Source organism: Biomphalaria glabrata, chromosome 5, assembly GCF_947242115.1.
Source record: "Biomphalaria glabrata chromosome 5, xgBioGlab47.1, whole genome shotgun sequence".
In the NCBI taxonomy this organism is placed as follows: domain Eukaryota; kingdom Metazoa; phylum Mollusca; class Gastropoda; family Planorbidae; genus Biomphalaria; species Biomphalaria glabrata.
This window is the reverse complement of record NC_074715.1, coordinates 22,763,317-22,781,641: the sequence shown is the minus strand read 5'-3', so window position 1 is coordinate 22,781,641 and position 18,325 is coordinate 22,763,317. Positions and strand designations below refer to the sequence as shown.

At 35.4% G+C, this 18,325-nt stretch overlaps 1 protein-coding gene across 7 annotated transcripts in view; it reads right to left on the bottom strand.

The window, feature by feature from the left end:
• LOC106060106 (multiple PDZ domain protein-like) overlaps positions 1 to 18,325 on the bottom strand; it is a 126,043-nt gene that overhangs the window by 60,729 nt on the left and 46,989 nt on the right. For all 7 annotated transcript variants that reach the window (XR_008778175.1, XM_056030816.1, XM_013217887.2 and 4 more), the window contains exons 8-11: positions 4,798 to 4,932; positions 3,174 to 3,329; positions 2,388 to 2,567; positions 1,465 to 1,591 (exon numbers count right to left, since the gene is read on the bottom strand). Coding sequence is in view for 6 of the 7 variants with exons in the window: in XM_056030816.1 (XP_055886791.1) it covers positions 1,465 to 1,591; positions 2,388 to 2,567; positions 3,174 to 3,329; positions 4,798 to 4,932 (598 nt within the window). In the remaining variant the exon portion in view is untranslated. The remainder of the gene's footprint in view (positions 1 to 1,464; positions 1,592 to 2,387; positions 2,568 to 3,173; positions 3,330 to 4,797; positions 4,933 to 18,325) is intronic.

Sequence of the window (18,325 nt, the reverse complement as noted above, 5' to 3'; positions counted from 1 at the left end):
GTCACACAGCAAAATTATAATTAAATAATCAGCTCTAAAATGCTTTGATGTTTTAATTTAGAAATCAGCTTTACAATGATTTGGTGTTTTAATTTAGAAATCAGCTTTACAATTCTTTGATTTTATAATTTAGAAATCAGCTTTACAATGATTTGGTGTTTTAATTTAGAAATCAGCTTTACAATGCTTTGATGTAATTAACTTACAATTGAAATGATTTTTTTGGTCAAAAGTCCAGAGATAAAACTTTTAAATATAGGCAACATTTTAGTAACATTACAATTCAATGCCCCTAATTAGGAAATACATTTTGCTTTCAATATGCTTTCTCTGTCAATCTTGCAAAACTAACTAACTAACAATTGGGCAAGTGAGTTTTTTTTCTACTCTAGTAGTTTCCAGTTTCTAATGATCAAACTGCTTATCATGTCTACACAAAAGAGACTGGATTTATTCCCCCCCCCCCCTCCCACTGAAGGTAGAAATAAATAAGTTAAAACACATGTGTTTGAAAAAATAACACATCTAAGAGGAGTCTCAGGCAAATAAAGCATTAAAATAATCATGGGTTTTAAATCTGCCACAGGCAAATTTGGCAAGTGCATTTAGCATGACCTCTGTCATTTTATTTGGAACAGAAGTTTTAGCAGGTAAATAAATAACTTAAAGTTTTCAAAATAGATTTAAATATTTGTAAAATTTCTCAAAAACTACTTTCAAAATGACATGCTAACATAAGAAAACAAGAGTATAATTTAATTCCATACTGTTGTTAACACTGAATCCTCATCTTGAAAAAAAAAACAAAAAACAATTCTTCACTTTAGAAAAAAAAATGACAATAATTTCTTCCATTATAAACTTGCCCTTCATGCTTTCATACAGGGGAAATAATGGAGTCTTATTTTTCACAAAATCAAAAAAATTAATTTAAAATTGAAGCTGTGTTTTATTATTGAAACATATTTTATACAGTGATACATTTTGTAAAAACTTCTAGGTCTCATTCTAGTCTTTAGACAGCAAGTTAAAAGACTGTAATAAATAGTACTGTACAATCCATTTATTTGGCATATTCGGCTGTTTTCCTAAACTGCTGCTACTTTCAGGTTACTTTTAGTATCCGTTAGAAAAAAAAATCCTGCACAGACTAAATTCACGCTAGCCAACAGAAAATGTCAGAAAGTGTAAATAATGACATCTTTGGAAACTTCTGTGTATATTGTAAAACACAAGATGATAAAATATGGTCTGTCTGTGGTTAATTTTGAACAACCCTTGCTAACTATTCTAATAACTAGTGCCATTAGAAATTTATTAACTGGATAATTTAAAAAAACACACAAAACCAAATTGTAAGACTCTAACAATATTTTTTGAGTACAAACACAAGCTCAGGGTATTGTTATTGCTAAAAATGCATGGTACTAGGAAGCACAATGAAGCTTGTTGAAGTCCACCTACCAGGTGTATTATCTCCCCCCACATAGCCAGCTATAGTGATACCAAGACCATTGCTATCTTTGACCAAGTCCACTTCAAAGACATCAACATCTTCCAGGTCATGTAAGTCAATGTTCTCTAGAGGTTGCTGGAATATACAGATATCAATAGCAGTTCAACGAAACTTCAACTCTGCAGAAATACATGGATATAATGAAATGGTTGATACATCCACACTGAATTTGTCCCACAATTATATTTATTTATTTTTTTTTTTTAATATACACTACTTGAGGTTTATACCCAGCAATGGACAGTGTATAGTTAAAAAAAAGTGCTAAATATGTGTAATTGTACATAGCAGTCAAATCTTATTGCACTAAATTACTAGGAAAAAACTATACAGTTTTATAAATCCCAAAATTAATTGTAACAGAAGCTTCCTCTTGTGCTCTATGCATGAAATTACATTCAGACTGATCACCTCCATTATATTTTAGAAAGAATGAACAAGAAATGTAATGAAATATGGTGCAGTGTTTTACAAAGTAACTCAGAATTGCTCAGAAAACAACAAGCACTAACCCAACACATTTCCTAATGTAAAGCCTTCATTAAAATTAAATAATCTGCCAGATATGGAAAAAAAATTAACACCAAATAGCCAGGTTTTCCATTAAATATGTAAATTGTCAAAAAGACTTGCCACTTGGAAAAGACTGTTACTGACACATATTTTTTGGAGCTAATCAATCTTACTAAATTACCAAAAAAAAAATGTTATAAAAATATATCTTCAATACAAAAAAAAAATATTTGACAAATAATCGGAAGCTTACCAAAAGATTTTAATTGTAAAAAAATATCTGCTTCCACCAAAAATGTAATTTTCTACAATCTATTTCCAGCTAAAGAAAATCTTCCTATTTTGTGTCGCTACTTACAGCATGAACCTGAACAGAGCCCAGATGTTGGTTGAGATGTACTTGCTGAAGATGGACCTGGTGCTGGAGCTGCAAGTTGTGGAAGTGCTCTTGTTCCCCAGCTTCAATGGCCATAAAATTGTTGAAGTGTTCCATGTGCTCTTCAAGTTGGTGAGTTGGAATAATGGGTGCATGTGGAATCTAAAGTCAAGCAGACATTGGAGTTAAGAGAGTGGACAATGTAAAGAATATTCAATTGAATAAATAGTAGATCTAGTTTATTTTTTTTTACATCATGTTATGCCTTAATTCTTGTATTTAATAAGCTACAGCAATATTCACATATTATTTTTTTTTTACATCATGTTATGCCTTAATTCTTGTATTTAATAAGCTACAGCAATATTCACATATTGCATGAATCGGTGCTGCACCATGTACATAATAGTTCTCTGCAATTTTGTATCTTTGCATATTACAGTATATTTTTTTATTTGTATAAAAGAACTCATTGCATGAAGATTCTTTTCTGAAATTTATTTTTATAGGAAAAGTGAGAAAAAAACCCGCTTATTTTTTAAAATAACTGTTTGTCCCACAGAAATATAAAACTATTGCATAAAGTTCATTGGCATTTAAAACTATTTGAAAGGAAATACTTGAAAATGTAAAAAACAAAGACTTTCTTTGTTCCTATTATAAAATCCAATGATAAAAACTATACAATGAATAAATAAAAAATAGTAAAACTTCCCCATGTATTTATTAACAACATCATATCATGATGACCTAGTATGGTAGTCTGACCTGAAATGGTGGTGGCTCTAAAACAGATCGGGCAACAACTAATCTAACATGGCTGCCAGACTGGCGAAGTACCAAGGCAACTTGTTCTGAGCTCATCCCACGGACATTAACATCTCCTATCTGAAGAATGTGGTCCCCACTACGTAAATGTCCATCCTGCACAAAAAAGTACTCAGTCTTAGTGCACAAAAAATACATAAATTCAAAGAGTAAATAAAGTACTCTGTCTTAGTGTATTCAAATATTCATTTATATTAAAATAGGTTTATACAATTATAGTGTAAATGAAGAAATCATTTATAATGTAATTTAATGTTAAAAGCAGGTCCATATTTCTTTAGACTATTTTGTGTGTATGTATATGCTGTGTTATGATTTAGCGGTGCCAAACAGATTATGATAATAAAAAAGTGTCTGCCTATTTAAAACATAACAAAATGACATGGATAAAACGTCATGATACCAATAGATAAGACAAAAGTAAATAAGCAGTGAAAAATGCTAAATGTGTGTTTGTGTGCATAGGGAGAGGAGAGGTGGTAACATTCTTGTTCTAAATACTGCAGGTTGGGGAAAGTAATCTACTTAGAACAGAAAGTCATTAAAAGAGAACTATATTTTCTTACTGCCAAACAAACCCGTTTGTGACTCACTAGAGTTTCCAGATGGAAACATTAAGCATGAATTCACTATGAGCAGCAAGGGGACACGTCAATTAATGAAGCTGAAATAATACTCAGGACTGACAATTCAAGAACAAAACTTCAGAAACAAACAAAAAATGTTCTGAGAAGTTCCCACAAGTTTAAAGGGAGAGAACTAATATTATTTGACTGATGGCTTGTGTGTCAGAAAGGATTACATACAACAACTGTGTGAGTCTACTTTGATAATTTGTGGGAATCACGGTTTAGTTTACTTAGTTTCAGGAGAGTAGCCATCAACTTAATACAATTCTACTGACAATGGGACAATTACAATATACTAGATACTTTTTTTTTTTAAAGATATAAACTTAACAAAGAAACACTTTTTTTTTTTATAGACATGGTTTTTAGGGGAAAGCAAAGGGGCCACCACATGAACACAGTTTCTGGGGCCCAAATATTCCTTGGGGTGGGCCTGATTGACCATTAATGAAAGGGTTAGGGTTATTATATTTTAATTTATGAGGCAGAAAAGAAATTAGTTTACATCAAATTAACATTTACCATTCAATATGATTTAAAGAAAATTTGTGTCACTATTTTAAAACACCCAAATCTTTAATGAGCTTTCTCCCATTTGTCCCAAATATTAATTTACCGACCATTAATTAGTTAATTAGTTCTGGTCACAACACTGTGTGCACAGAGATAATGTGAATTGTTTTGTTCATTTGAGGCTGAATGAAAAGCCCTTGTAGAAGACAGGGGCAGAAGAAAACTCAAATAGGCTCCTGATGGACAAGGACCTTGTGTCTATATGAGATGTGGAAAATATGTAGGTCACAACTGGGTTTGCGGGGCCATGTGAAATCTTTAATCTTTGGAATAGAAGTCGTTGCCATCATTATTATCATTATCCTCATTAAAACACAGAGCTACTGCAAATGTAATATGTAATAATGAGAATGATAGTGTACCTGGTCAGCTATTCCTCCTGGCAGTATTGTCTTCACCACCACACCTGTACTACGTCCACCAATGATTCCAAAGCCAAGTCCAGTGCCATCATTAACGAGATCAATAACTTCAAGTTGTGTCCAGTCTGTACTTAACTGAGGAAAACAGAGATAGAGTTAGTTATTAGATATGACTATAGTGTACTCATCTAGAGATATATTATTCACAGCTCAAATAGTGTCAGCTTTTTTATTATTATTTTTTTCAAATAAATATGAGTTCAGTTTTTAATCTATTATTTAATGTTTTTGTTTGTATGCAGACATTTTTTCAGGTTTCTAGTATAAATTAATTTGACCCATGGTGAAAGTGGGAAGAAAGTGAGAAAAAAAAAAAGGGAGACAAATGTGAAGGGAGACAAATGTGACAGTAACTTTTCATTCTTAACACTCAGCCTTACATCTGTTTTATTTCTAGCTTCTTTATACTCATCAACTTTCAGATTACTGTCACACTTTTTTTTAAAGAAACATTTTTTTAAAATGATTGCTGTGAATCAATGGGAGCAACAATATTTACATGCAAAGAAGGGGCAGTAATAATTTGTTGTCTGATAAATATTGCAGCTATAAAAATCTATTTTATGTGTCAATATTATTCATTACAGATTAACCAGTAAAAACTGCTACACACATTACAATAGTCATCAAGAAAATATTGGCGTTCACCTGTAAGATAGCATATGATTAAAATAGTGCATACATATTCATATAAAATATTTTAAAATTTCTTTTACTATGAATAGTTTGTACCATACCAATACGGCCAAACCATACTCCACCTAAGGTCATATAATTTGCCAACATGTGTGCCATAGGCTGCATTAATGCCAAAAAAAAAGTCATCCCAGTGGAACCAATCCTCAGTGGAATCATTATGCAATGAGGGCAGAAGAGGGCATCACATCATGGGTTCAATACGGCTTGCGATTCGTAGAATGGGCATCGATGGTTTATTCTATATAAATATATATCAGATCTAAAATTTTGGCCAAACTAAATATCACTTTACTAAACAATTTTGAAAAAATTGTATTAAAACTTGATATGCACACAGAGTAGATTAAATGTGTTAATGATATATTCTTTAAAACTTACAATACTTAGGGAGAAAAAATATATTGGGCACATAAAACCTACAAAAACAAAACAGAAAGAAAGAAGATATAAAATAATTCCTAACAACATACTAAAGTGGATCCAGGACCACATATGCCATTAGATGTAAACAGCATACACTTTGAATGAGGATCATTTCTAATGAGTTTAGAAATGGAAGAGGATAGAAGGTATAGTAATGTACTAATAGATCATAGTGAACAATTAATTTCAAAAAGCACACACATTAGTTAGGATGATATAGGGGAAGAAGAAGAGAGGTTACACTGTTGTTATCAAGGTGTGGGAAAACGACTAGAATTTATTCAAATCCTGAGTTTTATTTTCACTGACAGCTACCAGAGTGATCTCCAGTACTGTTTGAAAAGTTAAATAGTTGGATCTTCTGCTGGCTACTTTAAATACCCTTGTAAACAGCTTTGGAACTGAGCCTACCCTGTACAACTGAAAACCATATAGGTAAATGAACAACCTGTTAATTAATGTACTTCATTGTGACTGGAGTACTTTAAGTAATAGATCTCTTTAATAAATTGCAAAAAGTTGGATTCTACAAAAACAGTTTTGATTGCCTGAATCTTTTTTTTTTTTTCATGAATAGCCTATTATATGTCTAAGACAGTCTAAGTTGATATAGTCACAGAGGTTGCACTGAGGTGAAGTCTAATTAACTTGACGGCCAGAATCATTTGGTACTGAATAGTCTTTTAAGACGCCAATTTAAACAAGAAAATCCAAAGACAGCGATACACTCTTACTTAAACCAAGAGAAGGTGTATGCAACCTTGTCAATACAACTGAACAACAGAAAGGAAGGGGGGGGGGGCGCTCTAAAGTTGCAATCAAATGATCTGATTTGGATCAAATTGCTTGGGCCACTTAGTAAAATGAAATAATTGATTATTTGATGTATGGGTATGGGCAGTACTGAAGATTTTTGACTGAACTATAAATGTCCTGTGGTGTTTTGTTTTTTTTCAGGGTAGGATCTTAAAAGAGTTTTTACTTTATCCTTGAAAACCTTTAGAAAAGATGTGGACAAAATCAAAAGGGAGAAGGCTGACCTAAACACTGAATGGTTGACAAGCAAAATGTAAGGGAAAGTGCAGAGAGGCTTTGTTTTCTGTTCCTTGAGTTCAATAATTCCTTGGCTAACCTTTATGTTAGTTTATGTCTTAACCCTTTACTTTACATTCTTATAAGAGATTAGATCTTAGCGCTTCCTAAATAGTAATTTTTTATTTTTTTAATAGACAGAGTCTGGCATTCGACACCCTGGGCGACACTGGAAAAGTAAAATATTAAAGTAAACCATAATCTTTAGAAGCAGGCTACTAGTGAGAATACTTCAACGATAATACTGGAGACAAAACTACAGTTGGAAACCAAGTTGCATACTTTCACGAAAACATTTCAATACCTTCATTGAAAGCAGGGTCGGATTGCTATCAAAAAAAAAAATACTAACATCTAAAAGCATGTCATATTATAAAAGAATGTACTTGCAAATTAAATTTAATTTGCCTTCGTTTAAAAAAAAATTATTTAATATGCATATTTTTTTGGAGTGTATACGCAATGTATTTGGTTTACCCAAAGTAGATCTATATTACGAGAATACGAGCACACTTGAAGCGGACACTTTATAACCACGACAGTGTCGCCAACAGTAAGTAAAGTTTCTGACCCTATGAAATATAGATTTTTTTATATTTTGTGGGGATCCCTTTTCTGTGGAGCCCCCTGGGCTTTATTATAATAAACTAAGAGTTGAAGTCTTACCGGTTGAGCATCAACTATAGCTTTGTGCTTGGTGCTCTCAGAGTGCACGTTCTTTCTGGAGGCAACACAAGGTGTAGGCTTTGGGCTGGGAGGCCCATAGCAGGTTACGGCAAGCTTTGTGTAGGGAGCTTCGTACGATAAGAGCCTTGTGTTGAGCATACCAGCAGGCGTTGACGTGGTCTGACTCGCAGGAGATTGTGAAGAACATGCCTGCAGTGTTGAAGTCATTGGCTGCGTATTGACTGGAGTGCAGTGCGTAGATGTCTGTGATGGCGGATCTGTGTGCTCACTCAGTTGATGTTGCTGCTGTCGAGCTTTGATGTAACACATGGCTGCCACTAGAGCACCGCATATAGCATCCTGATAGGTCCTTCTACCTGCATCCATCCAACTGTCATGCAGAAATGGAAACGGTGTCCAATTCAGGACATCTCCGAATGATACATGGATCGAGTATAGGCATGGTATGATACCACTCCGAATCTGCCAGAACACTTGAAATTCGTTATGTGCAGCTCATGATATGAGATTAGCAGATGAAATACTGATGGTATTTGCTACTAAGATAGTAAAATTTGAATGCACGATGCACTTGAAAATATTCACAAGCTGAAATTACAATGTGACACTCATTAGCAAGAATTCACGAGGGAAAGCTGTATCCTTTTTTACACTCTACTCCAGTGCAAGGGATGAATCAATAGAAAGAAGATCACATGTCCTGTAATGTGACAGGATGTGTCAAACTGCGTCTCTCCAAACCTTGAAATAATTGAGGCAAAGCCAGTGAAATAATCCATGAACCTGGGACACTGCCAGCTACTTTTGACGCTCAATAAGTCAAAGTAAAAGCGCCAGAGAAAAACAAATCATTCTGCCACGTCATCACCATCTTCACTTATCCTCACATAGACTATGTTATCAAGTAAGTATCAATGAGAAACTCTAGTTAATCTAGATTCGTTTAGCTTCGCGATCACTTTTCATTTGTATTTAAATATCCTTCCATCCATTATTCTCTTATTTTTCCCCCTTGATTTACTTCCAAAAGAAAAATGGCAGACTATATATTTGTGTTTCCTGAGCCTAACCATCGCCTCGTTGTAAGCGAAGATAATGTGAGATTGACACGACGTGAGTCGTCCGATATACAAGAAGTCTACTTAGTTTAAAATACACAGTGGGGAATCAAGAGTGTGATCAGATACCAGGATTCCAGACACGAAGTTCGGGGAAACTTTGGAAGGGCCGTTACCATGGATATAAAACGATACCAAAATGAAACACAAGTCAGAAGAGTGATGGAGAGATGGAGAAAGCATGAAGCCATAACAACAACTTGAATACAAATATAAAGACTATTAAAGACTATCGCGATTGAATAGAAGAGGTATGAGAAGTCGTATGGGTCAAAGTTGTTCACGTGACTAGATCTGAGTAGATCAAGAGTCCCTGTGTATCAAAAGTTTTATTTGAATGACAGTTATTAAACTAGATATCATTATATATGTGTACACGTGTAGGCCCACATCCAGACATATGTGTACTTCCACAGTCATAAATATGTGTACATGTATTGTATACTTCCATATTCACACATATTGCACATCTATATTCATATCTATGTCTACATGTATACATCCATAATCACAAATATGCTTACTATCATAAAGGGCATTAATCTGTTCTCATGCCATGGTAAAAACACACACTCACACACTTATGATAAACTTTTGATGACTAAAACATATATTTAAAAATAAAACAGTCTAGATTGTCTTTACTACACTTCATGTAGCCACTGCTCTGGGTAACTTATTAGAATGATGAACGTGCTGACTAAAACTACTTCGATCTTCGATGGGGTAAATGATGAACATTGTATATGTCTATTGTTTATTGTGACGTGTAAACAAGATGCCTAATATACCTTATCCTCGTGAAACTTCGCTAAGTTTCCCGTAGTACTAGAATTAGCGAGATACATTTTCCATAGTACTGAATGTATTGAAGAAAGCTAAAGCTAAAAATAAGATTTTCTCTGTATCGATTTCGTTGGAGAAGTTTAACTTAGTGTATCAATACAGGGGAGATAATAAACGGGGTCGGTCGAAATAGTTTCACAGTACATATAAACTTTAGTTATGTGAATCTGTAATTAAATAGTATTGTCTGTTTCTAGTGAGTGCTCAATTAGTTCATGATTTCAACCTGAGGATTACAAATATTGTATTTCGTAGACAGAATAATTGTCATGTTTTCACTTAAGCAAGTATTTCCGGCAACACGGTGGAACTTGTGTCATTGGATGTAAGCCTACTTTTGAAACTACAGAGGCATTTTCAAGCCAGCCAGCCAATATCATCATCTGTTTGTTGCAAGAGATTTTAGTAATACATAAAATGTATATACGGTTCTAGAACTAAAGAAAACATTTCCATTCAAAACACAATCCAGAAGAAATGGTGGTGAGAGTCAATCGTGTTGAAATATCTTTGGTCGAGTCAATTAGTTTTGAGATTGTAATAATGTTGCGAGAATGTCTCGAGTTTAATTACTCTAATTAGTAGAGCATATTAACTTTTCTTAAAGTAGTTGTAGGCATGAGTACACAAATATTAGATTGGTCGCGTCTTAGACACAAACTTGAGCAACTTGAGAATGGGAAGTTGAAGAAATGGAGTGTACAAGTTTCCACTCAGAAGGACCAAGTGAATTGATACAAGTTTTGTAAAAAGAATGACGATAAGTTGATTACTTAATATAGTACGTCATACAGACCTACTTAATGAAGTACACACACCATAAAGACCTACTTAACATGTTGGTCTGCTAAATAATCCTAATATTCTAATATTGTTGTTATAATAATAACAAAATAAAAAAAACCGATGGGTGGAGAAACAGTGTGAGACGGGAAGCTGGGTGGAAGAGAGAGGTAATCAGAAGTGAAGAACACCAAAACGTTGAGTGCACGCAGCAGAAGAGTACCGGTATAAGTATAATCAATTGCAATACATCAAGGGACTGGGTTGGGGCACTCGCTTACATGTAGCCAGGGAAAACATTACTAGTCTGGTCAAACGAATGCAATCACCTCTGAACAGTTCTACCAAGTCAATACTTAGGACTGTTTACAAAATCCGTAGAACTAATAACACAAGTGATAACTATCTACACAGCTAGGAATGATTCGGTGCTTGCAATGAGGCAGAAAATGAATGTTTTAGTTTTACTCCCCACATTAAAACTGAAGTTATTCACTACGTAGTGGGAGGGGAGATAATGTTCCCATGGTATGAGAAAACGTCTGTACATGCCTCCACAGTCTGATCAAACCTATTCTCCACGCCTACAAGTAGGAACACCTACACAACAGAATCAAAATAGATGATTTCTCCTCACCCACAGGTGAATACACCCACACTCTGTCAATGAATACGAGAGCAGAGAAAGCCATGCAATCAATCGTTTTACTGACACTAGAAACAGAAGCCAGGTTTCATCGGCGCGACTGACTCAACACAAAAAGAGGATTATTTCTTGTTGACTCCACGCATCTCGGCAGACGAGACTCCCTCCCAACAAGTGGCACCGACTGACCCAGTGACTTCGCGTCGGATGTAAACAGACTCGGGGCCGGACATGTGTTGTGTAAAGATGATGGGCGAGCTACTCTCATGAGCTCTGATTTGATTAGAACACATACACACAAAGTCTGACTCAATACATTCATTAAACACACACACACAGTGTCTAACTCAATATATTCTTTAAACATATACTGTCTGAGTCTATACATTCATTGAACACACACACGCATAGTCTGAGTACTTTTGTTGAACACACGCGCGCACACACACACACACACACACGCACAACGTCTGCATAAAAGTACTCCACTTTATCTATAAAGGTCCTTGGCCCCAGCCCAACTCCTGGCCTTTAAGTTTGGCTAATATATATAGTCCGGAGAAGAAGGGGCAGGATATCCTCGTTAGCCATGCCTGGCTACCCACCTAGGAGAAGGAAAACTCTGAATTCTAACCTCTGCTGCCTTGCAGCTATACCCAATCAAGGGAAAGTCTTCGGGAGTCAATCATGAGGAAAAAATCTGGAGCCGGCGACTGTTAGGCAGTTTGCAGCACTCAGTGCTACACCCTGGCAGAGCCTGCGACACCGCTGACCCCAAACTGTATCGACAATTGCCGTTCCTTTGGATACATCAGCTGCGTGGAGAGGGGAAACTGCTGTGTGGGCAATGCGACCATAGCTAACCAGGCATTCATTTCATTTCGCGACTGAATGAGGCCATATATATATATATATATATATATATATATGTATATATATATATATATATATATATATATATATATATATATATATATATATATATATATATATGGCTCCTTTTGTCTCGAAAGGCAATGGATGCGCCCAAATGAGTCACTGGTTTTGGCTTAATCTTGAGACGGGGCAGAATCTGGTGTGGCTAATCAAGCCAATTCTAGAACGGCAGACTTTGCCACAATTCGTACATGTGTATGCCTCTGATTTAGGGCTAGCAGACAGGGCAGCTTTCTTTTTATCCCTCTTGATTAAAGCCGCTTCAATTCTTTTGTTCTCAGCAAGGGTTGTCCCAGCACGCACAGTCTGTCTCCATGCACTCCGGTCTTTGGCTGTTTTCCCACTTACTTTCGCTGATGCCTGAGGCTCTCATGTCTCGCTTGCAGACATCTCTATATGTTAGTCTTGGGCGGCCCTTGGGTCTGACTCCTTCCACAAGCTCAGCATATAAGATATCTTTCGGGATTCTGCCATCTGGCATGCGGGTGACATGTCCGAGCCAGCGTAATCTTCTTTGTGTCAGGAGAGCATACATGCTGTTCATATTGGCCAATCTTAAAACTTCCTGATTGGAGACATGGTCCCTCCAAGAGATGCCCATTATGCGTCTCAGGCAGCGCAAGTGGAAACTATTCAATCTGTGCTCTTGGTACATGTATGTTGACCAGCTCTCACTGCCATAAAGGAGAGTGCTCACAACACAGGCGTTGTAGACTAGGATTTTGGTCGCTGTGGTCAATTTACCATTTTCCCAGACGCGCTTGGAGAGTTTTGCCAATGCTGTGGTAGCTTTATATATATTTACTAACCGGATATGACCCGCGGCATGAGGGCCGTGTTATTGTTTTTTTAGTTATACTGATATGCTGGATTGAATTTAAATCTATGTCAAACATGGAGAATTTTCACTTCACAATTTTTGTTTTGCCACGAAAATAAGAGTGTGAAGATGAGTTTATCCGTTTAGCCGACATTGTCATATCATATATAAAATACTGTGAAAAGAAAGGGGTTTACCCGATTTGTTAATTAAAACATTTCGATCTTCAATAGAGATAAATTAGGGTATTTTTAGCGGCCCCCGAAAGGGGAAAAGACGCTATTAGTTTTGTGCAAAATGTCTGTCCGTCCGTCCCGTTTAGATCTCGTAAACTAGAAAAGATATTGAAAATCCGACATCACAATATTTTAGACCATTCAAAGTTCTGATGCAACGGCTACTTTTTTTTTCTGAAAGCGAAAAATCTAATTTTTAAAATCAGTTATGCAAGCAGTTTTTTAAAGAGAAAAAGCTAATTAGTATGTATTATAAGTTAGACCTAGATTAAAACGAATAGTAATCTTTTAAACTTCATTTTCGTAAACTGTTTTTTATATTGCGAAAAAAGTTTTGTTTTTTTTTGAGCATTCGAATAAGAGATTGAGCCTTTTCAAAACAATTACATCAATTATAAGACTTCAGTTAGGCCAGGAGAGGCGCGGTAGCTGAGCGGTAAAACGTTTGGCTTCCGAACCGGGGGTCCCGGGTTCGAATCCTGGTGAAGACTGGGAATTTCAACTTGGGAATCCTTGGGCGCCTCTGAGTCCACCCAGCTCTAATGGGTACCTGACATTAGTTGGGGAAAAGCAAAGGCGGTTGGTCGTTGTGCTGGCTACATCAACCCTCGTTAACCGTAGGCCACAAAAACAGATGAACTTTACATCATCTGCCCTATAGACCACAAGGTCTGAAAGGGGAACTAGTTAGGCCAGATTCACATCTAACTTTGCATTCACTTGCACCCATCCTTTGATCTGCTGGACCGTTGGGGCAGTGAAATGGGGCATACACAAGATCTGTCAACCTTCTTTCTCCATTCTTATCTCTCATTTGTCTTTGATATAATTTCATTTGGATGTTCTTTCTGAAAATATTGAAGCCTGCCTGGGTGGACCACTTCGGGGGCAGATTTTGAATCTGTGTTTCCACACAAACTGTCTTTGTAACCTTGTTTACTTTTATTTTTAGAGCCTTCTTGTTGTGGGATAGACATTTAACATATACTACGGTCTCCGACTTGATTTAAGGAACATTCATGCCGAATTTTGTCAAGATTGTTTAGTCTTGATTTCTATTGGAGACATACATACTCCTTACTTATCTTATCTTATATAATACAGACGTTACTTCAAAAAAGAAGATGATTACTTCTGCTTTATATATTACATATGAGATGATTTCATATTTCACGAGGGCTAGCACCTAATCAAAACAAAATGAAATTCTTAATGCTATTTGATTTTTACTGTACCAGATTTCAAGGCCTTTGAGTAGGCCAAGAAATCATCCACTGACCAGATATGGCACTGAGCCGTGCAAGTAGTGAAAACACTAAGTTTTGCTTGAGACGAGACTTAATGGAATCCTTAGGTCTTGACACTTTAGTCAATAGAGTCACCAGTTTTTTTCTTTCTAATCGCTCCAACTTTTAATGTACATCGTGTTTGAGTGCCAGGGAAAGACAACCGCATGTTTTGTGGAACGTCTGAAACTTGTACTAATGAGTTGTCTATTTGAACAGGTCAATATGATCACAATGTTAGCTCTGCAAGTTTCAGTCATCAGGAGACTGGGCAGTGAAATGAGCGTGGAAACGTTGATATAAGGTTGGAATAAAATAAAAGGCTATACAGTTCACACTGGCACGACTCTACACGATGATGATTCTATTCCTAGTAGTGGTAGACTAGTGACCAATACAGGGGACATTGAAATGACCATAAGATATTTCTATATGTGATGAAGTCTTGTTTGTCCTAACTCTATTTTCCAGTAGTTGTTAATAGTGATTTATATAGTGGACACTAGAATGACCATAAGATACTTCTAGGTGAGTCTTGTTTGTTCTAACTCTACTTTCCAGTTGTTGTAGAATAGTGACCTATATAGTGGACACTAGAATGACCATACGATACTTCTAGGTGTAGTGAAGTGTTGTGTGTCCTAACTCTATTTTCCAGTAGTTGTAGAATAGTGACCTATATAGTGGACACTAGAATAACCATAAGATACTTCTAGGTGTAATGAAGTGTTGTTTGTTCTAACTCTACTTTCCAGTTGTTGTAGAATAGTGACCTATATAGTGGGCTCTAGAATGACCATAAGATACTTCTAGGTGTAATGAAGTCTTGTGTGTCCTAACTCAATTTTCCAGTAGTTGTAGAATAGTGACCTATATAGTGGACACTATAATAACCGTAAGATGAAGTCTTGTTTGTCCTAACTATATTTTCCAGTAGTTGTTATTAGTGACATATATAGTGGACACTAGAATGACCATAAGATGCTTCTAGGTGTAAGGAAGTATTGTTTGTCCTAACTCTATATTCTTATGTTCCAGTAGTTGTTATTAGTGACATATATAGTGGACACTAGAATGACCATAAGATACTTCTGGGTGTAAGGAAGTATGGTTTGTCCTAACTCTATATTCTTATGTTCCAGTAGTTGTTATTAGTAACACATATAGTGGACACTAGAATGACCATAAGATATTTCTAGGTGTAAGGAAGTATTGTTTGTCCTAACTCTATATTCTTATGTTCCAGTAGTTGTTAATAAAAACGTATTGGGAAATGTCAAAGGTTTAGGAAAAGAACTTTGTTTCGTTTCAGCTTTTGTTAGAAACTGAAGTAACACTTAACATTCAAGTGAAAGACAAAAAAGTAACAACAAAGCAAACGTCTCTTTTAACAGATCAACATCTAAAGAATGGACATTGACCTGGCTGGAATTTATAGTCAATGTTGTAAATGTTATTGTAACATTTATTTTAAAGTTTAACAGGATTATGCCGCTGACATTTTGTGATACGTAAAACAAGATTACAAAATCATAGGCAGCCTTAGGGGCACGCTATGTCTAAGGCAGGGAAGGTCAAAAGACAAAATATAATCTGAGAATGGGTACATGAGAAATGGTTAAATTCCTGGGAAGAATTCAATAAGGTCCGCGGTGTCTGGAGAGAACAAGGCTGACCTACATTTAGTTACTTTGTAAATAACATGACTGACCTACATTTTGTTACTATGTAAATAACATTTCTCACCTACATTTTGTTACTATGTAAATAACATGGCTGACCTACATTTGGTTACTATGTAAATAGCAAGGCTGACCTACATTTTGTTACTATGTAAATAACATGGCTGAACTACATTTGGTTACTATGTAATAGCAAGGCTGACTTACATTTGGTTACTAGGCTAATCTTCACAATAATTTTGTATCTTTTCAATATACGTGTTGTATCAAAGAACATGTACCGAGATATTATAAGGTCTAACAATTTCAAATAATAAATGTGTGTAGGTATATGATAATTGTGGGTAAAGATAATTACATAATCAACTTATTCCTTTCCATGACAAAATCATTAAATAGACAAATAAATAAATAGTTTATCTAAAAAGTTAAGTCCTTTTAGCACATAAAAAAAAACCACTAAAAAAAACAAACAAAAAAAAAACGAAATCAATATCATTTATCTTTTTTTTTTAAAAAATGAATCTTTTACGCCTGTATCATGTTTTAGGAAAAAAAATATTCAAAGCAATAGCCAATATAGAAAAAGTAAGTATTATGTAACTGGTAATTAATGAACTAATAGGAGCGAATCTCATTGGACACAAGAATATTGAAACAAAAACGGCAACACATTTAGATCTGCAGTTATTCACAGCCATGCGTCTTCACACTAGCTTGAATACAGAGACATCGTGTTAATGTAATTTCTTAATGGAGCTTCTCAATACCAATGAATGCAGGGATTTGGTCAAAAGGTCGATTTCAAAAAGACGTTAGCTGAACTTTGAATTTGTTCTAGTAGAATTACATTAAAAAAGGTTACTTCATGATCTCATCATTTAGTTCTACCACATGTATGTTCTGTTACCTCTACAGATAGATTAGACACTAGATCAACGGTTCGCAACCTTTTTAGTTCAGCCACCGCTTTTTAAAATTGCCCACTATGCGGCGACCCCCAGCCGTAATATCGTGTTTTTGCTATGTTATAAAATGGCAATGATAATGCAAATATCGGATATTGCCAAAGTTGAACCACGAACACTAAATATTTCTGCTTATTTGCTAAATTACAAAGAAATGAAATGTTACCTTTATTCACCTACATTTATTTACTTTCTTATCACGTGATCACCATATTCATCTTCTATACTTAGATGAAATATTACAGAGCATAGTAAACAGCTAATGGCAACCAACCGTACTCTACTTTGCTTGAAAATTGTTTGTGCCAGTTTTTGAAAAATATCAACGTCATTGAGAATGTTGAGCTTATTTCTGTTTCACCAAATATCAACGTCATTGAGAATGTTGAGCTTATTTCTGTTTCACCAAATATCAACGTCATTGAGAATGTTGAGCTTATTTCTGTTTCACCAAATATCAACGTCATTGAGAATGTTGAGCTTATTTCTGTTTCACCAAATATCAACGTCATTGAGAATGTTGAGCTTATTTCTGTTTCACCAAATATCAACGTCATTGAGAATGTTGAGCTTATTTCTGTTTCACCAAATATCAACGTCATTGAGAATGTTGAGCTTATTTCTGTTTCACCAAATATCAACGTCATTGAGAATGTTGAGCTTATTTCTGTTTCACCAAATATCAACGTCATTGAGAATGTTGAGCTTATTTCTGTTTCACCAAATATCAACGTCATTGAGAATGTTGAGCTTATTTCTGTTTCACCAAATATCAACGTCATTGAGAATGTTGAGCTTATTTCTGTTTCACCAAATATCAACGTCATTGAGAATGTTGAGCTTATTTCTGTTTCACCAAATATCAACGTCATTGAGAATGTTGAGCTTATTTCTGTTTCACCAAATATCAACGTCATTGAGAATGTTGAGCTTATTTCTGTTTCACCAAATATCAACGTCATTGAGAATGTTGAGCTTATTTCTGTTTCACCAAATATCAACGTCATTGAGAATGTTGAGCTTATTTCTGTTTCACCAAATCAGCAATTTTAAATTGGGAGGGGGTATCTGGGAGAGGGTTTTTCCGTGATGCCTTTAGGCGCTCAGTAAACACAACTCTGCTCGAATCGGGTGTCGAACCTCGAGCCCCCTTCATAGGTAGCCAAGCCAAGCTAAGTTCAAGCGTACTTAGCCTCTCGACCACGAATCTTTACAAGATCAGAACGAATGTCATCTTCTGCGTCAA